The sequence below is a fragment of the Nasonia vitripennis genome, chromosome 4 (genome assembly GCF_009193385.2).
Source record: "Nasonia vitripennis strain AsymCx chromosome 4, Nvit_psr_1.1, whole genome shotgun sequence".
Taxonomy (NCBI): domain Eukaryota; kingdom Metazoa; phylum Arthropoda; class Insecta; order Hymenoptera; family Pteromalidae; genus Nasonia; species Nasonia vitripennis.
Genome location: NC_045760.1, coordinates 20,191,505 through 20,219,365, shown reverse-complemented (window position 1 = coordinate 20,219,365; position 27,861 = coordinate 20,191,505). Strand labels below are relative to the sequence as shown.

Below are 27,861 nucleotides of genomic sequence, written 5' to 3'. Positions count from 1 at the left end.
TACAGTGTCGTACACGCGCGGCTATTCCCTTTAGGGGCGCGCATACCAGACGCATGATTCGCTCGGCGCAATATGCATAGATATTGAATTTTCAGGTGCGGATATTTCTGCGACATCTATAGCTGGTTTGCCTCTCTCGCGATGGGCCGCGCGACACTCGAATGCTCGATAAAGTGATTTGATAGTGCAATTCGGATGGGGCGATCAGTCACTCACCTTGATTTTCTGCCGGCAATGTGGGTCGTGAAGGCTGGTTCGACTGAGGAGGTCGATCACTTTTTAAAATTCTCGCTCGAATTTAAACAGCTATTCTTGGACCGCTCTCTAATTCAGTATACTGCAGCCTTTGTTCTCCATCAGTGAATCATCCTCCCGCAGGATCAAAAGCTCAGGTGCGACGTGCACAGCCACCAGCGCGAGAGCTGATAAGAAATAGGCGTATAAGAAATAGCGACTTCTTATTCACGTCTTATAAACAGCGTGAACATCATCCTTCGATAATTCGATGCTCCGCGTAATCGGCTGCTGGAGATTACGATATAGCCATTTATATCTCGAAAATTTATCCGCTATCGAAGACTTGGGGTGAATATTACGCGTGGCAGGAAACGCGCCGAGTGGACGTCCGCACGCGCAAACACGGGAGCGAATCAGCTGTATGAATATTCAGACGTGCAAATCGTAATCGACCGATGAATGACACACGTACACGTACACGTGCTTTCTCCGCTCTTGTAAAAAACTGTACTTTGCGTGGGAATTAGAGTGAGCGTTATATCGAATCGCAGTAAATGAATGACTAACTAACTCCTGATACACACGCACATCGGCATTCGTCTCCGCCGCAACACACCTGACATAACTTATGAATAGTGTACATAATAAATGCAGTAAATGCCCGAAGAGATAGCGATCAATCGGTACGCCCGTCTCTCTCTCTCTCTCTCTCTCGCTTGAAGAAAAAAAAATCGGCATAATTCGGCCGACTCGAAGCTTCTTCTTTCTTTATTTCTCCTCCGTTCCCCCACTGCGTTCCGCCACTCCTCCCACATTTTCCTTATCCGCGCGAGCGCAGCCAATCCTCCGGCGGACGGTCGTCACCGGGAGCCAATGGCTGCGAGTCGCGGTGACGACGGCCGCTAAAAATAGCCCGGCGATACGGCGGCGCGATCTAGGCCGCAGACTGCACTCTGCAGTCAGTCGCGCGCCGGCAGCCGACCGTTCGCTCTCTCTATGCCTCACGGGGCTGTGTGCATGTGTGTCTGTACTGTATACGCAAACTGCAGTTCTTCCGGTGAGCAGAGAGATAAGCCGCGCAGCACGTGTTTTATACACGTATACTTATAAGTATAGTTGTGGTGCGCGAGTGAGGTGTGTGCGGCCGTTGTTGCGCTGGTGACAGTTCAGTACTCGAACCTAGAGCAGAGTCAGCGTCAGTCGCGCGAAGACTTTCCGAGGAGGAGAGGCCGACGAGACGGCGAAACGGTTTGTTGATCGATTCATTTCTTTTTCGCGGCCTGTGTGGGTGGCCTTAACTTTTGCTGGCTTTCTCGTACATCGCTTACGCCGATGGCTCACGGAGATTAGGCCCGTGTGGGCAGTTTCAATTTTACGTATAGCCTGCTAGGAACAGAGCTCCTTTCATGCGCTAGCCAAACGGTTCCGTACACACTTGAGAATGGAGATTCGTTCGCCGATAAAAACCCGAAGCTTCGGCCACAGTGAATTTGTTAACTGGATGTTTGTAATGTATCCCTGCGCACGTGCGTTTCTCCTTTCTGAATGAAGCTTCTGAGAAAGTAAATACGCGAACGGGCATATTTTAATTCATCATCGTCGCGCATCTTGTAAAAGCACTGTCAGCTGACATTTCGAATCTCTGAAAGACTTATACCGTTACGCGAGTATTAGATTCCAGCGAGCTTTTTCATTATTGCTAAACATTTCGTTCGAAGAATTCCGCAGAAGAGTCGAATTCCTCCTCCGGCTGCGTGGACGTGACTCGTGCGCGATTTCGAGAAAATGTTCGGACTCTTCGATGAAGAGTGTAGTGCGAGTATATATAATAGTGGAGTACGTGATGCAACTGCACAACAGACCGGCGAATTACGTTAACACCTCGACCGGGCTCGGGTCCGCGGCGCAAAGCAAACACCTTATATACCCCGGCGACCTTTTCTGCAATAACAGAACCCGCGCCTGGCATCTCTTCAACACACATACATCAGCTGATCACAATTCGAGTCGTCGTTATGAAATATAGCCGCTATTATAAGGAGCGGAAAAAAGAGGGAATATAAGAGGGACTGTATAGTGTGTGATGTGCGCGAAGTAAACAAAAAGAGCTTTATCAGCGGCGGCAAGAGTCAAAGAGACGCGCCGACGGAAACGCGTTGCGCGTATAGGTGCAGAAGCTGCGCGCGGATGAGGAGGTTAATCGACTGGAACTGATGCCCTGCTCGGACGAAGTTTGCTGAGAGAGAGAGAGAGAGAGAGAGAGATGCTTTTTTGTGATGGTGTCGAAGACCGGAGAGACACGTAGAGGGGGTTTGAGCCTCGAAAGCTGATCCGGATTATTTCGGTTTCGGTAGGTTATCTACCGTTATCGGGATCCGGTGACATATTTTTATACTTTAAGCGTTAATTTATTGCACGATTGCAGAAGTGCGTTTGCTGAGCCAAACTTCAAACTTCATGCGCCGGATCTGTAGCACAAAGCGCGTTCCGATAAAGTATAGACAATTCAAAGACTTTCAAAAACGATTCTCACACAAGCCGAGTATAAGCGTAAGCTTAGAACGTCGCGCTTAGCCATGAAATGTTCGAGAGCAGTCCTCCAACTGATAAAATAAAAAAATGTTCCTCTCCAAGTAGATAATATCCAAGATAAGTATACGCCTCGAGTCAGCTGCACGCGTTGTGTTGCTGTATTGTAGCGAAGACTCTATACTCTAAACGCGCGAGACCTTGACACACCCTCGAAAATGAAAAATATTACGATTCCACCCCAGGATTTTCCCGAGAAAAGTAATGGATGCTAGTGATGATTGAAAAGAAATTAATAATCCTAACGCCACGAACATAAGTTCCGCTCGACGAATTGTAATGCGACGCCAGGTTGTCGAGAGAGGAGCATGGGCGGTACATACAGAGCTCCCACACCTACACTCTGTGCGTTTCAAGGCTGCCCCGCACACACGAAAAGACTGAATATATGTGAATGTATGTATATATACGTGCATGCCTACTTAGAAACATGCTTGCGCGCGGATATCTTATATATAGATGTGTCTTGCGCGCGTACAATGTTGCGACGCATGTGCCACACGCGAATGGCTTGAGCGGGTGCCACTAGAAGGCGGGGAGTTTTATTATTATTTTTCTAATACACTCGAAGGTGTTTTTTCTATGCTCTTTCCTCTCTATATGAAGATTGTTCTCGGTGTAACAAACGGACACTGTATAACTCTGGTTACAACCAACGGATTTGCTCGCGCGTAAAGATTTTACAAGGTATTTTTTTACACAAAACAACGTTAAAAGGCCTATGCGTTCGAGAGTGCATTCTAATTTGAATGTTTGCTCATAGCCTGAGCAAATTTACAGGCGAGTATTTTTAAGAATTCGCGCTTCGAGAGACGCGACGGGTGCATTAGCGCCTTGGCCACCGAATAAAACGCCTATTACATGAGACTCATACATATAATATAATTTTATTATTGACCTCCGCCGAAGAATCGATAGATTAATCTAACACTCAATAGCGCCAAACCAATTAAGAGGCATTGAAATTGAAAGGTGCGTTTCTTTTCAATATTGGTTTTTGTTTTGACGTGTCGCTCAATGGCCCATTGTTACATGGATATAATTAATAGTCTCTTTTTTCATCGTACGAGCGCAACCTCCAGCGATGCTTTCTCTCTAATAAATAATTAAAATAAATAATTAAAAAATCGTTTTCGTGCGAAAGCCATTTCCATAAACTCCCCGCGCCATAAACCGCCGGGTCCACAGTTCACCCTTCTTTTTTTTAGTGCTAAAGTTCGAATTTATACGGCTCAAGAGAGAGAGAGAGAGAGAGAGAGAGAGAGAGAGAGAGAGAGAGAGAGAGAGAGAGAGAGAGAGAGAGAGAGAGCGAAAGAACGTCGTTGGCTGCTGCAAGTTTTTTAACGACGCTAGGCGGGCGAGAGAGAAATAAAGAAACGCGGGGGATTCGCAGACGGACATGACCTTTACTGACGTATACACGAGACTGGCTTGGAATAGAGGCTTTTTGCAGGAGACGCCAAATGTTGCTTTTGTTGGATTTGCGTAAGTCGGGTGTGTGTTGGTACACTGGTTTTGAAAAACTTATCGGAATTTTCTCCACAAAATCTCTAAATCCATAAAAATTTTAAGTAAACCGCTTAGGCAAGATGCAATAATAGTTAGAAACATGTTTGAATAAAAAGAATAACAAGTTTATCGCCGCTCGACCCAGCCTTATCGTGCTGAGACTTTTTTCGTTTGCTTAAATCCTTTTAACCTGCAGATAATGTAGTATCATTACGATAAGCTTATATATATTGTACACTTCTTCTCTTCTTCGCTTACAAAAAGTTCCGAAAATTATTTTTTAATCAACGATCGCCAACAAAAGCGGTATACATGTATAAATCAAAACGCAAACGACTTTTTTATTGCCTTATTTCGAAAAAATTACGCGTCCGACCTCTCAATAAAAGTATAAAAGATATTCCAAGTATAAACGATCGCTCATTTATACGAATTTGATTACATATACGAAAAGCGCGTGCGAAAGGAAGAAAAAAAGGCCTTTCCACTTTATTTTACGTAACGCGCCCGCCGCGATTGTTATTGTCTATAAAGTGCCGTATATCCATCGACATAATGCATCAGCCGCGAGATATTATCTGAAATTGCACAAAAACGTGTGCTCCATACCTAGATTTGTTTTACATTCCGCATAGTATTCGAGTGCGCCTACAGCCGCGACCTTAATTGCCGATTGCGTAAAAAGTTAAACACCTTTATTAACCTTCAAACTGTGTATTAAACTCGTGGGCTCGGTCTCTGCACGTGAATCCGGATTTTTTTAACTAGGTTCAATTTTATTTGTGTAGTTGAAGTTTGCAACGTTTCTACCAACGAAAACTTTTTTGTCAGTTAATCACTTTTAAACTATTGGTAATTGTTGATAGGCCTCAAAAAAGGTTAAAAATGAATTTTGGGTATGATGATATTTAGAGGGCGCTGCCGAAATCCAAGCCCAAAAGCGATAGATTTCGCAATTTCGCATCTACGTCCTCGGCTCACAAGGAGATTGCTCACTTTTTTACAACGGATTATTGTTTCTGAAGTTATAATCAATAAACACAGCAAGTTTGGTCAAGATCGAAGGTGGGGGGAACTTTTCGAATAAATACCCGACTCCCAAGAACATTGCTCACTTTTTTACAACTGATTATTATCTGCTTGATGGCTATATCCTATGTGTTTTGTTTTTTTTGGGCCCCGCGGCGTTTTGCGAAATTCGCATAGGAGTTGCGAGTACAGATTTTTTAATTATATTTTTCATGGTCGTTTTCTGCGTATCAATCACAATTTTGACACGTCGGCATTAAATTTTTGCAATTTTTATCACAAAATACAAAGTATATACTGTTCTCGTAAAATGAAGTAACATTTAGCGCATAAAATCGATCGCGATGAAAAGGTCGGCACACTACTTTCGAATCGATTAACTTTTCAGCCGAAATCGGCGAAAAACGGTACCGGAGACCGCTACAGCCAACTGCTCCACATAGTATACCCACACCCGCGCGAGCGACAGCCATTCGTTCCTCTTCCGAAAACAAAAGAATCCTTCTTTTAGGAGCCGAGAAGAAGAGCCCCGCGCGCGAAGGGAATCGTGTCCGTTGCCCAACATGCCCATAACATACCTTCTCACTCTCTCACTCTCTCGCATCAGTTTTGTTAAACTTTCGATCCGCTTGACCTTAAGTAAAGGCCCAGCACAGCAGCAGCATCCGACTTTCGAAACGCGGAGAGGAGCCGCTTTATTCGCGTGACGCACGTGCCGATGTTGCACAAGCGCGCTGTGCAGCCGTCGGTGTGTGCGTGTACGTCTGTGTTTATTCGTGTAGGTTTTTCGGCCTATACCGATTATTCTCTTTTTTCCGTGGGTTCGAAGGATGTCGTTGGGAGAAGCGTTTGCAATGAGAGAGATGCGTGCGTGTTTGAAAGTCGTGTATTTAATGACAGCGCTCGATTGATTTGGTAACACCTATATACAGCCGATCGATTGATGCGGTTATTTTCGATTAAAATTATTGGCGAGATTGAGAAAGTGCGCGAGGTGTGGAGAAAAAAACCTTAGTTTATGGAAAACGAGGGAATGAGCGTCGATTGCTCTTTACGAAACAGCGAGTTGTTCTCGTGACTGACACGACACAAGATACCGCGACATTATTTTCTGATGTCGTTTTCTTTAATGGATTTCAATCAATCGCTAATAAATGCCATAAGAATTGCGCGCTTCGCTGCTGCTCTAATTTCAATTAAACGGATCAACATGCATATCGCCTCACAAAAGAATGATTTCTATTTATTTTTTACGGCATAATACCGAGCTCATTTTGCTTACAGAAAGAAATATATTCAGTGTCAAAATACTTAATCAATAACTAAAAAATACACGAATACGTCAAAAAGTTGCCAGGCAACAATTACCGCATCCATTCAACAAAATACCTATAATAATATCGTTGTAGGAGCCAAACAGTCACACCGCACGCATAAACAAAAGAAAAAAAGAGTCAAAGCGACGAATCCCAAACACGTAGTTGTGTAGATGCAGCGACTCTACGCGTGCAGAACCGGTTTTCCCTCTCTGCCACAGGCCCGGCGAATATCATTTCTGAATTTTGCCCACAAAATCCGTGACCCGTGAACGTTTCTGTCTTTGCATTCTCGGCTTCTTGACGTAGACGCAGTTTTTTCAGTACCTACAACAGTATATGGGGCCCCCCGACATTTTCGGCATTCCGATCGAATTGTTGCAATCATCTGTTCTAATCCCATGGATATTTCAATTGAAAACACACCTGTGTTTAATTGTTGTGTTGCTATATAAAATGCGCCGTTATAAACCGTCGCGATCCTCGCGCGGCGGAGAAACTGCGCGGAGAAAGAGCGAGCTCCAATTTCGCAGCGGACAAATCGAATGAAACGATCATCGAAACCCATTGTCGATTGTAATTTTTATGACAGCGACGCATCAGACCTCATTAGCGCCGGCTATTTATCCGGCGGCGGTCGCTACCAATTGTCCGTTTGATTCGATTCTCACGCGCTTTTCAAAGCCCGGTGTGCGATTGCGCAACCACCGATTGTTTCCTCTCGCGTGTACATGGATAAAGTACACAATAATATATAGAGAAGTAAGTATATATGCATCGGATCGTAAAACTCATCCTCTCGCGAATGTAAACACGTACCTTATCGCGACTCGAAGAAAGGTGTAACAACACAAAAGTCGTCTAATCGGCTGCATTATCGGCTGGAAGAGGAAAGAATTTACTAATTTACTATACGACCTTAAAAAGAGCTCTAAATAAAATAATAAATAATCTCGATCTACGCGTCGGAACTTTTTGAAGCTGCATTTTATGTTACTCGTTTATGCCCTGGTAGAATGAACCTAAGAACTGGCTAGTAAATGGCCAGTTCTTTGGTTTCAATCTAGTCACTGCCAAGTAACTGGCCAGTTTTTAGGTTCATTTCTATCAGGGTGGACTAGGCCACCGTAATGCGTTGTGCTTCTAATACAAACTGCGAACGTTTGTAATATCGAGATATCATCGTGCGTCCTTGTTGATATACGGCCGTAGACGAATTATGATCTAGGTCATTTCAGGGGATTCCCCAGCGCGCTTTAACTTATCTCTTTTCCCAGAAGCTTATACTTCAGCACTGGATATCTTTTGGTCGTCGCAAATCGATAACTGCAAAAGCTGAAGACCGATCCATCTCGATGCAGAAAAAAGAGCAACGTGTCAATCATCGAGATTCACGGCCGCACCACGCGAAATTCATTTAATTATATGTCCAATCGATTTTTTGCCCCCAAACCGATTTCTTTCCGATGCGCGCAAAGGCGGAGATGCGAATCGAAGCGACGTAATTGAGCGTTATTCCGGTCTCTCTAATCGACGCTCCTGCGCCTAATGAGATCCCCAGCTATAGCTCTGTTCATTGTTTATATATTATATATTATATACCTATACTTTAAAGGAAGAAACCCGAGACCTCGATTGCCTTTCCTTTTTTTTTCCTTTCTTTCGCGTAATATAACTGCGGGGCTAAAAAAAGTCGCTTAACGATTTCCTTTCATCCGAGATGACCGACGACGACGTGAGGCGCAGTGTTTTTGCAGTAAAAATTTCATGCCTCGTAATCGTAAAGCGGCAGCGAGTGTGATGTATAAAGGCCCATCAATATTATATATGTATTTTCTGCACGTGCGATTTGATTCGAGAGACGAATTAAGAGAGGGCTGGCATTTTTGAGATAATTTTTCTTCGTGCCTTGGCTCGAGTATGTTCACGCCGTAAGTGGCTTGCATAATAATTTTCGAATATATCGTTCTCCACTTATTTGCATAACTTAAAAATAATGGGCTATAAAGTGACGCGAGTATAAGCGGGGCATGAGAACGTTTCTCTTCTCTTAACGACGAGGCACTAATCATCCGCGCAATCAATAACTGCTTTTGTGCCAACTTTCAATCGAAAAACGCGCGCACAAACCTTCAGCACACCGTCAAATGTCCGTCTAGACATCTCTGAAACAAGCGCCACACGTTATACAGAGCGTGGGAAAAGCGGAACACCCACCGAACGCCAACTGGAAATGTCGCACTGTGCAAACATACATCGCGACAATAACGCGCGATTATGCGCGATTACGCGCGAGAGTCTCTTCATTACCGTCGCGCGTCCGTCTCTCGTTTTTGTTCAACATCCACTCTGTTCTTCCCACTCGTCGCTTTCCCACGACGATGCTTTGAGCACACGGGTGGGATTTCGGTGTGTCAAGTGCATGGGACTGGCCTTGCTTCGGAAATTCAATTTGAAGCTTCCACTATACTATTAATTGATATTGTTTTCTTAAAATAGCGCACGCAACGAAATTCGAGAGAAAGGAAATCCATAAAAAGGCACTTTGATTGCCTCGACTCGGCTTCGGATAGCAGCTCGATTCGTTCTCCTCTCTTCCTATTCGTAGCCATAATTCCCTTTGTCTTTCGCATGCGCGGCGCTCGTATAATTGCTTCCATTGCCAATTCACGCTTTGTTAAAAAAATTCTGCGATTCTCCTCGCGCGCCGCCGCGACTCGGATGGAGAATTTTCTAAAAATGTTGTAAATCACACCCTCCGCTTTTTTCCGCTTCCACATCTCTGACCTTCCTATAATCTCGTTTCGTCAATCTCGCAGCGTCTCACAGGCCTTTGTTTCCCGCGCGATGAATTTCATTATCCTCTCTTGCGGGCCCAGCAGCTATAATATATATCGAGCGCTCTTTCGATGAAATGCTGCAATTTTCTTTGTGCGGCGGCAGCTGACGGCTTTGAGCGATTTTATAATGACCGAGAGATTTAACTGAATCGTGCGCTTTTGAATTGCCGGCTGCGATGCGATTCACGCGCAACTGCTTTATCACTGCAAGCGAAAATGTATACATGGTTTATGGAAATTCGAAATGATTTTGTATTGACGGCATTTAACAGTATGCCGGCAGCCTCGGCAGGTATATCAGGGGTTTATCACTGTTTAGTCAGACCAACGTGAAATTCCTATGTAAATAACTTTAAGGGAAAGCTTGTCCACGCTCGTGAAATTTCTCTCGCCATCTCGTCACAGCGCACAAAGTCAAACGTCAGACTGCAAAACGCGAGATTACAAAGACGTGGGGCCCATGCGCGTCGTGTTTCTGGCAGCCTGAGTGGCACCTCGACTCCTCTCTTTCTTCCTCTCGCTTCGCGCGCGCATATGCCACTTGTGTAACGCCGTTGCACGTCCGACGGAAAGCTGCAACCTAGAGGAAGAAGGCCTTTAGAATACTGCGTATAACGACGTGTATAAACGTTATATTTTAAAGCATAAAATCCAACGCGCTCATTAAAGCTCGCAAAAAAGCGCTATAATCCCGACGGTTTCTCGCGCGGGCACGCACTCGCACCCGAAAATAACGAGAGCCGACGTCGAGAGGGTGAACTGTATAGGATGTACAAGACAAGCGGCTCGACGCGCGCGTTATATTGCGAGAGGGGGAATTATTATAAAACGGACATCTGTCCTCGGCGCGGCGCACACGTGTTTGGCGAGCTTGCGATTTAGGCGAGCGGTATAAGCGCGATGATTTGAAAAAAGTGGAATATTTTTTTTTAAATATGCCAAGGTCGGAGATAGACAGGCTTTTTTGGCATTTTTTCGTATACAACATGCGCTGGGGAAAGCGCTTTGAGTTCTTTATTCATATCCTCTACTTTAATACAACATTGCCGCGTCGGCGGAATGCAGATTTTACAACGCTAGTTCCAAGAGAACTGCGAGATCACAAAACGTCGAAATATCGGAAAGGTACTATTTTACACAACGTTGCAATATTGTACGCAAGGGCGACTGTTTTATTAATCCCATACAGCAGCTAGGTCACGATGCAGGTTTTCCTCCATACAAATCGCACGACGAAACGCGAAACCTGCAGATCGGACGGCTTGCGAGTACCGGCACATCCATTTGCACATAATGTCCCATGAACTTTTCCAGTCGCGCGGCAGTAAAGCGGCAAACTAATAATCCGCGCAGCGCTGATTTACACCTTGATACGACAAGAGAAATTACGTTCATCAATCAAAGCCGTATAGCGTCAGGCGTCGGCCTTCTACTTTTCTTCTTCGAGACACACAGGCATAAGAAACGTGCAGGTTCGGTTTTCTAGAATTGTGCCTATATACGTATGTATATCAATAAACAAGACGGTTCGGACATTTTATAATTGTGCTCGCGGCGTATGATCGCTTTATTACAGTCTCTCGATTTTCCCGCGCGCGATTATGTGGGAGTGCTATTTTTTTACTGCACATCAAATATTAATTACGAGCATTAGATGCGTAATAATCGATTACATGCAGCAAGCCGCGAGGCCCCGATTTGCATGAAGGTTGTGCGCAGCGCCGATAGGCGCCTAATGGATTATTCTTTTTTTAATAACCACTCGCCGACTCCTATATCTGTGCATATACATGTGTATAGACAGCGAGTTTGTTTATTTATTCGCGCGCGCGTGTATTAATAACCCAAGAAAGAGAGAGAGAGAGAGAGAGAGAGAGAGAGAGAGAGAGAGAGAGAGAAAGAGCGTCGCAACAATAAAAGCGCTGGTACACGAGTTTGCAAGCGGCTGAATAATTGACATGACGGTAAAAGGCTTTTCTCGGTATTAATCGCATAATTGCGGGATTGAAAGCTTGCGCGTGTGAGTGTGTGTGTGTGTGCGAGCATGATGTTTTTGTTTTTGTATTTTTTGCGATAGCTTTATCTTCACTCGAATTTGGAAAATATTTTACCTCGTTCGCATGCGATTAGGAATTTAAAATACACAAAAAGATGGGTGGTACTTCACAGTCCATACGGCAATCAAATTTTTTGTTCAACCAAACGCCGCCGGCACCAGACCCTCGCGCGACAGCTCTCTCTCTCTCTCTCTCTCTCTCTCTCTCTCTCTCTCTTCATTTCTTCACATTAAAACCGCAGCAGCGGCGCAGAGTCGACCATCCGACAAGACGACACCGAGAGAGCGCAAAGATGCGGGCACGCCGCACATCGCGCAGTCCCATCAATCTCTATTACTTGTCGTCGGCGCGCGCACACACACACGCTCGACGGCCCCATCAGCCTCGTCGTCGAATTTGTCGTTGTCGTATATCGGAGGGAAGGCGCCGCGACGCGCAGACTAAACACCGCCCGCGCTGATTGATTCCCCATCGATCGTCGTCCCTTATTTTTTCGGACTAATGCTGTTTGTTTTTCTTTCCGGACCGAGGTGCGGCGGAGGTTGAAAAAGTGTGTTTAACGCGCGCGGACCGGCTGATGGATCGAGCGGGAAAGTTGGCTCTTTGTGCCTCAGGCGTTGTTCAAATTTGGAAAATGAAAGAGGTCGTTATGCGCTTTGCTAACCGATAAAACGAAATTTCGTAAATCCGTCCACTGAAGAAAGGAGGGCCGCGTAACGAAGCAGGCAAAAGTCCGTGTACATAAAACAGCGAGAAAGAGCTGCGAGTAGCCACTCGTGGCGCTATAAAGTGTGCTCTCGCCGCCGCGCGGCTGTAAAACTGTGGGCGCATTGTGCGCTCCGGGGCAGGAAGCATAAATTTCGAGAGCGCCAAATGTAGAGGAAAGAGAGCAAGTATTCCTCGTCGCTCGTGTGTCCGTGTGTGTGTATTACGTACGCATATACACGCAGGAACTGCCGGAGCGGAGCGACGCGCCTTGAGAGCTTGTTATGAGAGGCTGTATACTTGCTTTGTTCGCGTTATGGCTTTTTTCAAAATGTTCAATTTTGAAAAATGAACGTAACACACAACATCGTTTATCAGAAATGAATTAATTAAAATCTGCGCGCAGACCGTCGCTTCCATCAAAGCTCGGCTATAGCAACAACACCGCTAACGACATCGTCAAGCCCGGCGCCCACAATCCTCCATACAGCCGCACGGCAGCAGGCCAGACATCGGTCTCTCCTATATGTCCTATACACACACACACACGCGCGCGCGCGCGCGCAGCAGAGATCGATCGTCAATCAGCTAAAAACAGCGCATAGCTCCCAAAGCAAACATCCGCGCGCGACTTTGTTGCGCTTCTCGCTCGGCCGCTTATTCTCGCGCCGCACGTGAAAATAGACCCGCGAAAATGTGAATTATTATGCAACGCGCGAAAAGTAGGCGACGCGAATGCGCTACGTCGCGGCCTAACTAGACTGATGGAGGACTTCGGGGAAGAACAAGTCGTATATTTCAATAAAAATTCTCGCTGGCAGTCGTAACATCGTCCGGGGCAACTTTTTGCGCCTTTTTCGTCGCCCGATCGGGCACGGCAATCGTAAAACGATGAATTATCGATGAAAATCCGCTGATAATCGTCGTTTTTCCAGGTTAATCTCCCACTCTTATAGTGGCAGCGATTCCCGAACGAGTTGTTGTGCGAGCATATGCAGCACTAAAAAAGCCGTCGCGTCGTAACTTAATTCAACCCGCTCACCTATACAGGAGAAAATCCGCGCGATCGTCCATCGAGGCGTCGCGAGAAAAACACGAGCGGAATGAAAAACGCCACGAGATCACAGGCACGACAGCCGCCACCGCGCTAGAAGCGAACCATACTGCGCGGCTTAGTATAACTAACTAACCTCTCTACTCGTCTTTATTTTCATTCGCGTATCCGTCTTTTGCATATTACGGGAGAGCATGGAATTCCTTTGTGTGACAAGGAGACGATCTATAGCTGTGTGCCGATCGTGCTGGAGTCGTTATAACATAGTTTTCCCTTTATTTTCACAATTTACTCGTGCTTGAAGTAAACATCGCAGGATACCACCGCATTATCTCGCTGCGTAATACTTGGATATAAATTGAATTACAATTCGGTCGCGTATAGTGGCTCCTTGTATGTTTTGAAACTCTCGAAAATACTGGGACTTTGCAACGCGATTCTGGGAAGCAAAAAGCAAGTGACTGTCACTGGCTCATCTTTTACTTTTCGTCAACGCCAATTCGTTGCATTCCGACGCGTTAGTCCGTGCAACGCTATAACTTTCGGGTGTCGCGGCGGTGTCTAAAAATAGGAGCGATAATTTTTCATGAAACGTGAAGTAGTCTCATCAATATCGCGGATCAAAGGCTTTATTAAGCGCTTTCGTTGCCCTATATAATTTGTTCAATTATTCGATTCGTCAAAATCAGCAACTATTGTTCGTTCCAAGCGCTCCTTTCACCAGTCCAGCCATAGAGAACAGCCTCCAAGACAACGATGCGTCCGTCCGGCCGCAGTATGTATATTTTTAGTCCAGCCCCTCTCTCTCTCTCTCTCTTTCTCTCTCCTCTTTCTCTCTTACACGGCTAATCGAAGCCGCATCGCGCCTCCGGAGATTAGTGAGGGGAACATCCTCCTCTTTCAGGCGCGCGCTCGCTCTCGGCGCCGTTTTACGGGCTAGACGCGAAATTGGGTCAGCGCCTGTGTATATAAGTATAGGTACATGCGCGTATAGTCCTTTGTCTAATTCCGACAGCTGTATACAGGCGCGGATTGGTATTTCTCGGGCTTGTGACATTTTTGGAAAATCTTTTTTGGTTATTATTATGGTGAATTGGGTATTCCGAAATTTGTTTCACGTGAGGATCGATCGGTCTCTCTATTCATAATTCTCGAGGCTCTCTCTCTCTCTCTCTCTCTCTCTCTCTCTCTCTCTCTCTCTCAAAATCTGGAAAGTCCGCCGTAAATAAATCGGTTAACAGAGAGACGATGAACAGTGACCCGATTGAATTATAAAGATTATTTTGATAAAAATAATATAAAAATAACTGACCCTTGCACTCGTTATACCTGTTGCAGGATCGTAACTGGCCCATATATGCATCGTCGCGACGATGTACAACCTGAACGTGAACGTGAACGCTAATCCAGCCGCGTCGGCGGCGGGCCTGCTGAGCGTCGCGGCTGCGGCGGCCGAAGTGACGCCCCGGACGCCGGAGATAGTCAACAGCCTCATCGCCATGTCGAATCCGTTCGACAGCTTCGGCAGCACGGTGCAGATGGGCAGCAACGGCAGCGCCAGGAGCCGAGACAGGGCCGATTCCAGTAGTAGCGGCGAGCCCAGTCCGCCCAGCGTTCAGCACACTTGCAGTCAGCTCATTAAAGAAGGTCGGCATAAATTATTGCAGCTGTTGCTTTTTTCCTTGGAGGAAGACAGAAGCTTCCAAAAAACACTGATAACAAATTACGAATCAATATCAACTTATAACGTCTTTATATACGTTCACAAGTTCTGAAAATCGTCGCGAAACAAAAACACACATACTCACTGCAAAGTCCTCGAAATCTACGACGTTACAGCCGCCTTCAAAACACGCACCTGTCTGCGATTCGACATTGAACGCTCGCACGCACACGCACGCACGGCGGAAATCCACTTCCACGCCTCTCGTCGCACCGAAAACCTAATCTCCGCTCGCCTCATTTTCATGCTAATGCAGGTGTACATAAATACCCGCGCGTTTCGAAAGGCTCGTTCGCGCGCGTGGGCCGTCGTGTGCGCGAACGTCCTCTGAATATTCATGACTATATATAATAAGTACGCCGAGACGACTCGCGGCAATGATTTGTTTTATTATTATTATTTTATTTATTTATTTATTTTTTTTATTTTTTTTTTTTACTGCACAGGTCTGAAGCTGACGCTGCAGACGAAGCGCCGGGCGAACGGCAGCGCCGACGAGGGTAAGAAGCGCAGCAGGAAGGAGTACGGCAGCGCCGACGACGAGGAGGACGACGAGTCCAGCAACAGCAAGACCAGCAATGGGGTAAGAAGCTATTGTGTTCTCGAGAGCGAATTTGGGGGCACTGACATGCGCGGCTTGGCTATCTATATAGAAGAGAGTTTTTTGCGCTTTTAAAAATTGTCGGTTAAAACAAACAGGCGTGCATAATCGACACCTGACTAATTGCAAGGCCAGTTGACTCAACGTCAACTCGAATTATGTGAACATTCCCGCGAACAATGGGGGGAAGGGGCACGGTTTAATAGTGATAGCTGCGAAATTTCAAAACTATGATTAGACGACTTCGATGTGCCTGTCAGTACGCCTTACGCAACTCGAGACCCACTGCGCGGCACTCATCTGCAGTTTTTGCTGATGTATGAGTGAGCAGAAGAAATTGTCCTCGATTACATACGTAAAAGTTGCGTTTCCGAGATTTCAGCCAGACTATATTGGCTGCTCGATGACATCGAATCAATTCGTTCGAATTTTTGCAGAAGGTACAGCTGTCAATTTTTCTATATCGATATACATCACGCATGCACATTTGTGGAGTTTTGCGGCGCTCTGTTCCATTTCATCCAAAATGATAAAACGAAAACTCCTTGCCACTTGCAGCTGACCCCTGAAGACGAGGAGCGAAGAAAAAGGCGACGCGAGCGCAACAAAATCGCCGCGACCAAGTGCCGATTGAAGAAGCGCGAGAAGACCAACATCCTCGTAAACGACTGCGAGCATTTGGAGAAGCAGAACAACACACTCAAGTCGCAAGTTCAGGTGCTCGAGACGGAACTGCACAGCCTCGTCGAGATGTTCAATCGACATGGGCCCACGTGTCTGAAGCAGGCAGCCTGTCCCGTAAGCGCATCGAATCATCATTATTAAAAATTAAATGTTAATCGAAACGATCGTTCTCAGGAAACGTACCACCAGCAGTACGCGGATCCGGTCGGACCCCTCCCAAGCTACCAGGAGAATTTCGTGGCGAACAGCCACCAGCAGAATCAGCCGAGCAGCGACTGCTCGATCGTCTCGGACTACGGCCCGGTCAAGATCGAGGGCTTCGAGGCAGTAGCCCAAGACTTCTACCGACAGGGCAGCCCGTACACGGCCGCCGCCATGTCCACGACGACGACCACCACGACGACGAATCCTCCCAATGCCGGATGTACCGTTTAGCCCTGATGGACGCATCAGGAGAGTGAGAAGGAGGCGCTCGGGTGTCCTCGGCTTGACGTGCGGCTCATTTGAATTATACGTTTCGTCGTCGTTAGCGTCCAATTCTAATACGTTTCTCACTTTTTAAGCCTCTTTTAATTGACTTTGATGCATCGACCAATTCAAGCGGTATTATCGAGATACTCAATTCCGAACCAGTGGGAGCCGCAAGTTCCGTCAAATCGAGAGCCTCGAGCGGGTTGTACAGTAATATACGAAAAGTCGTGAGGACACCAAGTGCCTGCTTTATTTATCCGATTCGACTTAGCGAGTAAGCAAAAAGTAAGGCAAGGATAAGAAAATCAAAATGATATGTATAAATATTGTTAACATAAAGGAGCTATCTCTCACGCGGGCATTGCATGAGCGCGAGAAAATGCAAAAACTCTGCTAGGTTGTAGTTCAAAAAACTAGGGGCAACGAGACTCGCTTATCTTTATACTTTTACGAGCTTGCGAAACTCTCCTTTATTAATGCTGATGTGCATAATACATATACATAATACATAGCTAACTGTACGCGTAGTTAGAAACGGCGACGCTGGAAGAATACGAAATCAAAAGAAGAGATGCATCGTTATACGTGATTTAAGTTTATAAAAAGTTGAATTCTTTTTTTCCGACGCATGTATGCACATTTCGATCGTGTAACCGCGTATACGCATATATGTATATGATTGATGGCAACTCATTCCTTCGCGAGGGGAAACTGCTTTCGCATTCCATGTTTGAAAAGAAAATGTATAGGAAAAGGGACCTAGTAACGATAATTCGTCAAAATTTTCTCAAATGTAAAACATCTAGCGGTGTCATTATCGCTCTAGCGCCTTTCGAAAGACATTTAAAACTTCTGACATTCTTGCTGCGCTGCGTCCTTGGATCTTTCACACACTTTTTCCCCGGCGGAGTAGTCTTCCTTTCCGAGTCCTTGACACTTTTGTCGGAGGCTCTCGTCGTCGTTTTTTTCTTCCTCTCTATCTATCCCGAGCGATTATTAATGACGGAAAGGCGTCAACGCTTTTGCGTATTCTTCCGTACTACTTATAGTAAGTCACTGTATTACAAACGTGGCGAAGCTGCAGACACTTTTACACATTCCTATTTCCTCTCTCTCTCTCTCTCTCTCTCTCTCTCTCTTTTCTTTCTTGTACTGCGCGATTGACGGAAAAATGGTATCGTTTGCGCTGTACTGTACGACTTCATTTTTTCATTCAAAAGTACTTACAACGAGCTAAGTGGCTGTCGACCATTTTCTCGGTAACGCTTTCAAAGTGTTGAGAGAAATGGCACAAGTCCACTGACCGTTTTTTTGTGTTCGATTTTTATGCAACAAAGTTGCAGGCACAACATTTTCCCGGCGATCGCAGTCCATAACTGTGACATTCTCAAAGTCTTATCAAGAGCGTAGCATCGAACTGCCATTCCCTGCAGTTTCGAGTATTTGAGGATTTAAGTTTAAGCATATTATTATTATTATTATTATTATTATTATTACGTGTAATGTCATTATAAATCGCGATTTTTTACACAGCTATATATTGTATAATTTATAGATACGAAAAGTAATTAAGAAGGACTACAGTTCATCGATCTATCATATTTTTTTACGTTTTGAAATTGTAAGGGCTTTATTATATAAAATCGCGTACTTCGCAGGCGAATATCGCAAGAATAGTTTGTCTTTTATAACATTTCTCTTTCGAGAGAACGATTGTCAGATAAATAAACAAAATACAGAACCAAGTGAATAGACTATAATCATATATTGAGTATTGGAAACGCTTCACCGCATATTTCTCAAGTTTTTCATTCGGAGATATCGTACCTAACGTTCATATAAAAACGCTAAGTGCTACTAGTAATTCAAAGAAACGCTTCTGCCGCATTATCGATAGTTAACTGTACGCGCTACGTAAATTCGCATATATTTGTTATATATTTATATTATAGACAGTAATATAATACGAGATGTCTGCAAATATTATGTATATTTTTTGTTACTGTATCGATAACTGAAGCTTGTAAGAAGAAAATGTAACTATATATACATATACATAAAATGCGACGCTATTGTCCATGCATAAGTCGATATACGAGCGTAAATATATTATGTGCCTGCAATTAGTTTTAACTTTTATAGATGTCTCATGTTACGCGATACATGGCTCACTATTCTCCTTTTTGTGAAACGATCTTAAAACATGATATAAATTTGAAACAACGCAGTCAGGTATCGAGTAAAGTATCTCCAAATATGCAAATGCCATAACTTAAATACTTCACCAATGCATAACAAAGCTCTAGTGATGCGTTCGAGTACACTGAAATGTAGTTTGCTTTTCTCACCGCGAGAAAAGTGAATTAGGATTTCCGTGCGCGTGCCTTATTAAATAACTAAACCAACCACAAACTACTGTACCGTAAAACTTCTCACGATTATCTTTTGAGTCTCAAAAAATAATATGAGTAAGAAGTTAGTAAAATAAAAACATAAATATATATATATATATATATATGTATATATATATATATATATATATATATATATATATATATATATATATATATATATATATATATATATATATATATATATATATATATATATATATATATATATATATATATATATACATACATATAAATATACAAACTTTAACCAGTTGTGCTTAAAAACGAAATCATATATATTTTTTAATATATTCTATGCAAAGTTCATACAGAAGATCTATATATTTTTCAAGTAATTTGAACGAGGACCGTACATACGTGGTGACGAGACTTGTACACAAAGCTCTAAATGATTATTAGTATATTGTAATACGACATACCTCAATGTAACTTACAAGCAGAGTTACCTCTCTTATAACGTGCGTTTTGCGACTGATTGATTATCGTCTTATTGTACCCATTGTGATTCATGTTTTTCGTTTCGAATCATGCGCAAACGATTTTGTTAACTTTGAAAAAAGAGACGATTAATTTTTTGATAAACACAGATATTTTATTTACCAATTGATTAAAACCAGTGTTTTATTGTATGTAATAAAACGAAATATCTAAATTCCATTGACGATTAATTAAAGTGCAAAAATGGATTATTTTTACAATAAAATTTAAGATAATTATATGATCAACCGTAATGTATTCAAAATTTATAAAATAATAATGAATCAAAAACTTATTCCCGCTTCCGTTTCTTTTTATTATCTTGAATATGGTACATACACTGATATAAAAAATAATGTTAATTGTTATTTACAAATCTCATTTTTCCAAATGTACATCCAAATATACATAGATAAAATTATTATGCTCCGTCGTTATTGCACTTTCTTTGATTATGATATCGTTCTTTTTATTCAAGAGTTTTGATCTCTTATTTTTTCTGGTCTACTTCATATAGTCCACAAACTTTATTAGCTGGGACAGCTTTATCTGGAATAAAAAATTAGTTTTCATTATTACCAAAGTATGAATTGCGAAGAGAAATAGCGAATCCAAAAATGTCGCTGAGCAGGTAATTACCAATCATTTTGGGGTAAGGCAAATTTAAGTTGTTCATAACTTTAACAAACTCTTCCAGCGATTTGGTCAATCTCGGATTGTATGTACGCTCTTCGGCCACAGTCGTGACCATTCGACCGTTGTAGTCGTGAGCCGGATAAAGCTTAAAATTATCCGGCAACTTGAAAATCACCGAGTGAACAGATTTGTACAAAGTTTCTGCTGAGCCGCCCTGAAAACAAATATACGTAATTGTTATATAAAAAATTTCAACTTTCTAAACTTTATTGCATAATAATTTCAGCAGAAGGCCGCGAATACCAGCTGGTTTTATCTAAGAATTTTCGGCAAACTATTTCTTTTAACGAATCCTGGATTTACCTGGAAATCTGTTCTTCCGCAGCCTCTTATCAGCAAAGTATCACCAGTAAATGCAATACCTTGTTTCTCGCAAACGTATGTCATGCAGCCTTGAAAATGCATCATGTTAGCTCATGGTAAGATAGTGAGAGATTCGTATTATTATATTTATTTTTTTTTAATGAAAAAAATCATGCTTGCATACCTTCTGTATGTCCAGGCGTTGGATAACATTTCAAGATGTGTTTTCCGAATTTGATTTCATCGTTTGGATTCAGAAACAAGTCCGCCTGTGCTCCACTGGCCTTCGATATCACAGATTTACATCCGGGTAAAAGCTTCTTCAATTTTCCGGTTCCGGTTATGTGATCTGCGTGCATGTGTGTATTCACTGTGGATTAAAAAAAAGTTATTAAAAATGGCAAAAGAATCATTCAATAATATTCTTTATTAATAATAGTATTACTCACTTGCATACTTCAAGTTAAGACCCAATTCTTGTATCGTTTTCGTATCTCTTTCGGCCCATTCGACGACTGGATCGATTAAAACAGACTCCTTACCATCAACGTCCGCCAATAAGTAAGTGTAGGTTGATGATACTGGATCAAAGAACTGAAATTAGATAAGATCATGTTAATGCCAACGCTTGTTTACATGTTACTATCAACAGGTGTTTTCGAATTTGTTTTTGCCGCTTAAAATTACCGATGGTCGATAAAAATGTTGCAATGAAACAATATATATAGATAGATGTTATAATTCAATTTTTTAACCTCAGCATACATGAACAAAAGCAACTAAAATTAAATTTAATTAAAATAATTGCGTTAAATTTGAATTAAAAATTTTTTTCAAATCAAAACTGCCTACCTATATGAGTAGGTATAGTATTTTCAAATCTGTCAAATAATAGTCATCAAATAGAACACATATTAATTTAACAGTTTCAAACTAATATATAAATAAATACCTGTCTGAATAGAAAATCTGACGTTTGACTTGCTGCTTTTGTAACCGTTCCGGCGTTGCGCGACATTGCACTTTGCACTAATGCTAACTTAGAGAGACAAATCATTACAAAGCCTTCTACGCTTATACGACAGGTAGGAAAAATCGTCTAATGGTAACACGTAATCTTGTAATCTTTAGATTAGCTGAAGGTAATCTTTAGATTACACTGAAGGTTTTACATACCACGTGGTCATGCAGATAAGTGAAGCAGGTAGCTCAATATGCTTCGTGTAAACACAAAACTAGTGTGTCAAGTCAGCAAACACGTCAGCTGTGGGAGTGGACCGTTGGACCAACTGCGGGGACCTTGGACCGCCCCACTCACTGACACATCTGTTTCGTAATTAGATAGGTCCACACGATCCAAGCCCGAAATTGAAAGTTATCACGTAACAAAGTCACGTGGGTAATGCGCCATCTTAGAAGCGCGACTACTCAAAGAAAGAAAAAGGATTCATTCGAGTCTTTGAATTGACAGCTGTCTAAAAATTTCCTATACAACTAAAGTTCAATCTACATCTGAGTCTTCTTCGTTCGCCGCAAAAATCAATCTTATTGCTTCGCGATGTGTTGGCTTCGAACCCGATGAAAACAAAGAAAGTCTTACTTGGTTGTAAAATTATCGTTTGATTAAATAAATAATAATAAAATCGAAACAAAGTAAATGCGCTTCAACGTCAAGTAGTACGAAAACAAAGCTCACAGAACACACTTTAAATGTGTGTCAAGTCCTTTTAAGCTTACAAAGTATATATGTATAGTACATAACGAAAACTTGTTCAACAGTTAATTTATAAAAAATGCACGATAATTGGGTGAAGCGCTGAAATGAACGATAACTAGTTTGCTCAAGCTCGTTTTCGAGCTCTTTTTAATCTTGTATATAAACCAAATTTAAAAAATAACCATGATGCACTTCTCTTCACTCTAATAAAACTTAAATGCTACTTGACAGTTTAAAAATATAAAGTTTACAATGTCGATAGAATTCAAAAAAAAGAGAACACACAGCTCAAGGACAAACAATATCATTTACAATAATTTAATGCATCATCAACTTTTCACCTATTCAAACAATAATCAATGAACAGTGTAGTACTTCACAAAATATATATATATATACCGATAAAGACTCTAACACCTTGTTCTGGCTTGACAACAACGTCTAATCGTACTGTGCAAAACAAAGAACAATTGCGAGAATTGTTATAATTAAAAGTTGATTTTTGTGTTCGCGTTGCAATTGGTTCCTATTTTCTTCTTGCATCGTCGAAAAATCCACGTCATCGTGAAATTTGCGATCCTGATATCCTGGGATTGTAATGTACAAATTGCGGACTCGATGCGACAATCGTTTCGCATGCTTTTGGTCAAATGCCCAAATAACTGCACAGTATAAATGCACCGCAGATGCTTAGAACTATGAAGATCAGGAACAGCCAAACGGGCAATGCATCTGAAAAAGTAGAAAAGTAAACATTGGTTACTTCAATCTTAGGCAGCGAGATTATTATCCATAAAGTCTATTTAAAGTTTAAAAACTCACGTCTGAACGGTATGCTGTGGATACAGATTTTGTTGTCGATAGAGCAGCTGACAACGGCAGCTTCCGCGTTGCTCGTGATAGCCGGCCCGTCGAGTTTGGTCGGCAAGAATTCCAGATCCGTGATAAACATTTTGTGCGCACCGGGCACGTGCCATACTTTCTGTAGGCTAAAGGCTATGAACATATCTACAGTGCCAGAAGACATCGTACCGACTGCTACGAATTTACCGTCGTCAGAGGCAGCTAGAGCCGACAGATCTTCTTTGTACGTCACTAATTTCTCAATTTTTCCTAAGTCCACGCTCCACAACTGCAAGTAACCATACTGGGTCTTGCTTCTATTTCTCCTGTCTCGTGGTGGCAGAGATTTCGAGAGGGCAAACAGTTGCTGAGGAATCGCGGGACTGTCCGCCACCGTTTTCCGAAAGCGACACCTCTTGAAGAAAGACTTCTCGTCATCGGACGGGGTCCAAGTGAGCTCCTTAGTTTTGGAGCCACTGGTAACGTCCCAAATTATCAACTTGCCATCCTTGGCAACAGTGGCAAGGTGCTTGCTTTTGGGGCAAAAGTCGATGTCGTCGATTTCTTTGCTGTGTCCCATTAGATCATGAAGTTTGATCATCTGGGGGAAATTCCAGAGACGCACATAACCATCGGTTCCACCTGTGGCCATCAGACCTCCATTGGGACTTATTCTAACCACTCTTTGAAAAGGTTCTGCTTTTCTGGAGAAATCCAACATGTACATTTAGATAAAAAAATTATGATATCAAACGTAGTCTTGGTAAAAAATATTGTATCCAACTTAAATCTTACCCAAAGTCCGTTTGTATGCTATCTAAAGGTTTAATAATAAGTTGTAGCTTTTTGTGCTTTGCCTTTGGTTCCTCATCCTTGATTTCTTCAACATTTTCTCGCTTTAAAGGTGTTTCATCCTTCCTTTCACTTTTCCTTCGCTGCCTAAGCTCCTCTCTACTAGGAAAACCAGTCTTTTTTGGAATTTCTCCATTTTCTGTGACTACCACTTTTGCCTGAATATTATACAACTGACAGTGGCTTTCTTGACCTGCAACTAGCCACATCCTTTTTCCATCATTGTGCGTTGCGCTGTTCATCACAACATTGGGTCCAGTTTCATAACGAGTGAATTCTTCAGCAACAAACTGTGTTCCATCGTGAGATAGCTCAAATATTTCCTAAAACAGATAAAGGCATTTACTCACTTTGAAAAAGAAACGCATAGCAGATTACCCCTAAACATCAGTAGTACACTGTACAGCGATAAACTGTACCTACAGCAGTGTTCAGAGAGTGAAAAAGTTTAATTGCATTTTACTTCGAAAAATTTCATTTAGCCCAGCTTTTCCAGAATAAAAACAATACTCACAAATCCATTGGCGACACCTGTTTTAGAGGATCCACCGCCACCGCCGACGAGAACGTGCCTGCTGGTGAGCATCTCCAATGTATACGGTGGAAAGTTGACTTTGGCCAAGAGGCCGTCTTTCCTGCGACTCCACGACATTCTGATTCGTCTCTTTTTAACAATCTTTTAAAGATTCGCTGCTGATGTTGCTGTCACGTTGTTTTGGCCTCCTGGACGTTCATGCCGCCGACGCATGACTGGACTACGTCACATACACTAGGCTATCTATCGCGCGCACGCGTCGTGTCGATGGGTATCGAGGAAGAAAGTCGGGAATATCGAGATACAAATTACATCGCCGAGGTGAGAGGCATCGAGCGTACGCGTACGACTTGAAGGCTTGAACTGCCACATATGCCGCAGTGAAATTTTACAGACCTCGGGTAACTTGACTTCGACGTTGACTACGGTTTCGAGGTTAGGTTGTGTTTGCGACCAGTCATCCTGGGATCTGTTTCAAAACTTAAAAGTAGGACAAAGATGATGGCAAAGATGACGGCTAGCGATACTTATGTATAGGCATTATCTTTATCTGTGTCAGATATGCTGATGACTTCTGGAATTGGAGTTTTTCAAGGTTATGAGATACGCGACTGTATAAATAATGTATCCTATCTTTTTTATATTTTTCTAAAGTGATCCAGTTTTGATTCACCATTGACAGGAATAGAAAATTTTCCTTTGAGGGAAAATGTAGGAAGAGTTTGAATTTATTTTCATTAATCATTTTGGAATCGTGACCGTCATTGGAATCGTCACATATAACATTGATATACTTATATAATACCTAGCTCGATCTGACCACTGATCTTATATATTTATACTATGATTTCCACGTAGTTTTAATTCATATGCTTATTTATCTTGAATTTATATTTAAAAAAGATTTCAATTTTGTTTTGATAATTATTTCAACAGTAGAAACAAAATGTAAAAACGTAAACATTTGGTTTTGTTGAAAAAATTCCTAAAATTAAGTGTAAGTACGTAAATTGTAGATAATATGATCTTGTATTGAAATTCAATCATATAGTAATAGTTTGCATCTACATTTATAGACGTAAAAAGTAAATATACAATGGAGACAAGAGCTGTGATTGTTTCTGGTGAGGCACCTGAATCGGACGATGAAGCTGCTGTTATAAGTGTAAAAACAGGGATGATGTTTCCATCAATTTTAGTATCCAACTCATGTGGGACTATGATCCAAGGAGAGGCAAGAGAATCAGATGATGAAAACAACAGTGTGAGCAGTGCAAGCTATGCTATTGATCCGTCCACGTGTTCTTACGCAGATTTAAAAGGACAACGAAGTGAAAAAAGTTGTGTCAAGTACAACAGTTTACTTCATAAGAAGTTGCGTGAATGTAACAAAGCACTTGATAGAAATTTCAAAGAGTTACTGAGTACAACTATCACTAAATCGGTAGATGACTTAAATGATACCAATAGACAACTTCTGAAAAGTGAATTAGTCTTACAGGAAACAGTCAGCAAAACACGAATTTCTGCAACGCAATTTGAGGATACCCTGAAATCTTTATCAAGGATCATAGACGAAGATTATTTTAAAAATGTTAAGCTATAAATTATTTCTTAATATAAGAGAGAATACCAAATGATGTATATACTCTATTAGGTTATAAATATTGTTGTTAAGATTGTATAAAACACTAGTTTTTATTATAAAATTATATACTATGCACAGGTTAAAAATCTACTCTTTAGTTTTTATTATAAAAGAATATTCAAAATATACAGATGCACCTTATAAATTATGCAACAGTCATAGTTTGATAAATAAGATTACTGCTCAAACAGTAAAATGTCAGGTCCATTAGCAGCCAAAAAACTGTTTCTATTTGGATGAACTCCAATAGATATGATAGGATGTGCACCAGACTTCTCATCAGACAAATGCATCACAATTTTTCTAGATATTAACTCCCATGCCCAAATTTGTCCATCACTTGAACCAGATAGTACTAAAGTATCGTCGTGATTAACACAAGATTCCAGGCAAAAGTCACTTTTACGTAGTCCCTCATATTCCCCCAGCAGTTCACCTGTATCTTTATCAATTAACTTGATTGTAGCATCAGCACAACTTACTAAAAAGCAGCGATTATCTTTGGTAAAACTGGCACATGTGATAACTTCTCCCATACAATCTGTAACAAGCCTTCCTTCTCTAATATCGTATCTTCTCACTTTACCATCATAAGATGCTGTCAATATTTCATGATCTGATATCCTAACGGAAGATATAGAATCTTTTGCATCAGGTAAAACTTGTATAGGAGTAAGAGTCCTTGCCCGTATATCCCACAGCATTACTGAATTATCTTGTGAACCTGACACTACTAATGTCGACATTTCATTGAAACGAACTGTGTTCACTGTTCCAGTATGACATCTCAATCTGCGTACAGGTGTTCCAGCGATAACATCCCAAAGTATAACTGATTTATCAGCACTACAGGATACTATTTGGCTCTGATCGCAAGATGAACAGGCATCCATTACTTCGTTTCCGTGTCCTGCATAGGTTTTCAGTAGTATACTCTTGTATGGATTCCATAATTTTACTTTCTTGTTGGAGCCACTGGTTATACAATAAGCTCCATCTTCACTAAATCTCACTGATCGGATGGCACCTTGATTACAGTATATTCTTGAAGTGAGACTGTATTCTGTATTCATTTTTTAAAATTTTATTTATTATACATATACTGTGTGTAATCATTCAAATTCAAAAATAGCTTTGATTTTTCATTCAGGTACACCTCTGTAAACTATTACATTTGCATAAGCAATTAATTTACTTATGGTATGCGCGAATAAGTGAATAACCTACAACACAAGGGCTACTGCATATTCTGCGGATATCTATTTTATATATGTTTTTTTTTCTTTCTTAAAGAGTTATCGGCTTTAAGCCATGTCCTCTATTATATATAATAATATGTATATATTCAATTGTTTGGCTTCTAAATGAATCATAAACTTACAATTACAAGAGACGACAGTGGGTCGGCCGGCGTAAATAAGTTCTATCTTGCAGCGCCACCGGTAGCATGAATGCGTACTAAAATTAATAAATTGATGTATACAGCTGTATAGGAATCCGTCATCCGATCGATCATATATCAAGCAGGGGAACGCATATTTAATCCGAAACATGATTGATG

General features: G+C 42.0%; 4 protein-coding genes across 10 annotated transcripts; 2 read left to right on the top strand and 2 right to left on the bottom strand.

Annotated features, from left to right (window-relative positions):
• Positions 1-1,189: 1,189 nt before the first annotated feature.
• Positions 1,190-18,565, top strand: LOC100120512 (activating transcription factor 3). 5 transcript variants are annotated; one of them, XM_016988596.2, is made up of 7 exons: positions 1,191-1,485; positions 14,046-14,111; positions 14,675-14,983; positions 15,506-15,642; positions 16,098-16,100; positions 16,219-16,458; positions 16,519-18,565. In XM_016988596.2, exons 3-7 carry the CDS (start codon positions 14,710-14,712, stop codon positions 16,777-16,779), a joined length of 915 nt encoding a protein of 304 aa, XP_016844085.1. In that variant the 5' UTR covers positions 1,191-1,485; positions 14,046-14,111; positions 14,675-14,709; the 3' UTR covers positions 16,780-18,565. The 5 variants fall into 5 exon arrangements, with proteins under 5 accessions (XP_016844086.1, XP_016844085.1, XP_008210563.1 ...); XM_008212341.3 differs by lacking the exon at positions 14,046-14,111; XM_008212342.3 differs by lacking the exon at positions 14,046-14,111 and having other exon boundaries at positions 1,195-1,294.
• Positions 18,566-20,001: 1,436 nt separating this feature from the next.
• Positions 20,002-25,153, bottom strand: LOC100120487 (persulfide dioxygenase ETHE1, mitochondrial). 2 transcript variants are annotated; one of them, XM_032599149.1, is made up of 9 exons: positions 24,632-25,153; positions 24,061-24,440; positions 23,245-23,969; positions 21,882-23,154; positions 21,155-21,299; positions 20,890-21,075; positions 20,646-20,794; positions 20,346-20,556; positions 20,002-20,255 (listed from the first exon to the last, which is right to left on the bottom strand). In XM_032599149.1, the coding sequence occupies exons 1-4, from the start codon at positions 24,767-24,769 to the stop codon at positions 23,069-23,071; spliced, it is 1,329 nt and encodes a 442-aa protein (XP_032455040.1). In that variant the 5' UTR covers positions 24,770-25,153; the 3' UTR covers positions 20,002-20,255; positions 20,346-20,556; positions 20,646-20,794; positions 20,890-21,075; positions 21,155-21,299; positions 21,882-23,068. The 2 variants fall into 2 exon arrangements, with proteins under 2 accessions (XP_032455040.1, XP_001604129.1); XM_001604079.6 differs by lacking the exons at positions 23,245-23,969; positions 24,061-24,440; positions 24,632-25,153 and adding an exon at positions 21,658-21,744 and having other exon boundaries at positions 20,706-20,794; positions 21,882-23,030.
• Positions 24,880-26,390, top strand: LOC116417221. 2 transcript variants are annotated; one of them, XM_031929248.2, is made up of 2 exons: positions 24,880-25,649; positions 25,729-26,390. In XM_031929248.2, the coding sequence occupies exon 2, from the start codon at positions 25,749-25,751 to the stop codon at positions 26,256-26,258; it is 510 nt and encodes a 169-aa protein (XP_031785108.1). In that variant the 5' UTR covers positions 24,880-25,649; positions 25,729-25,748; the 3' UTR covers positions 26,259-26,390. The 2 variants fall into 2 exon arrangements, with proteins under 2 accessions (XP_031785108.1, XP_031785109.1); XM_031929249.2 differs by having other exon boundaries at positions 25,245-25,653; positions 25,729-26,386.
• LOC103316786 (WD repeat domain-containing protein 83) lies at positions 26,380-27,720 on the bottom strand. The gene has a single exon (XM_016988538.2). It carries the CDS (start codon positions 27,371-27,373, stop codon positions 26,477-26,479), a length of 897 nt encoding a protein of 298 aa, XP_016844027.1. The 5' UTR covers positions 27,374-27,720; the 3' UTR covers positions 26,380-26,476.
• Positions 27,721-27,861: the final 141 nt, after the last annotated feature.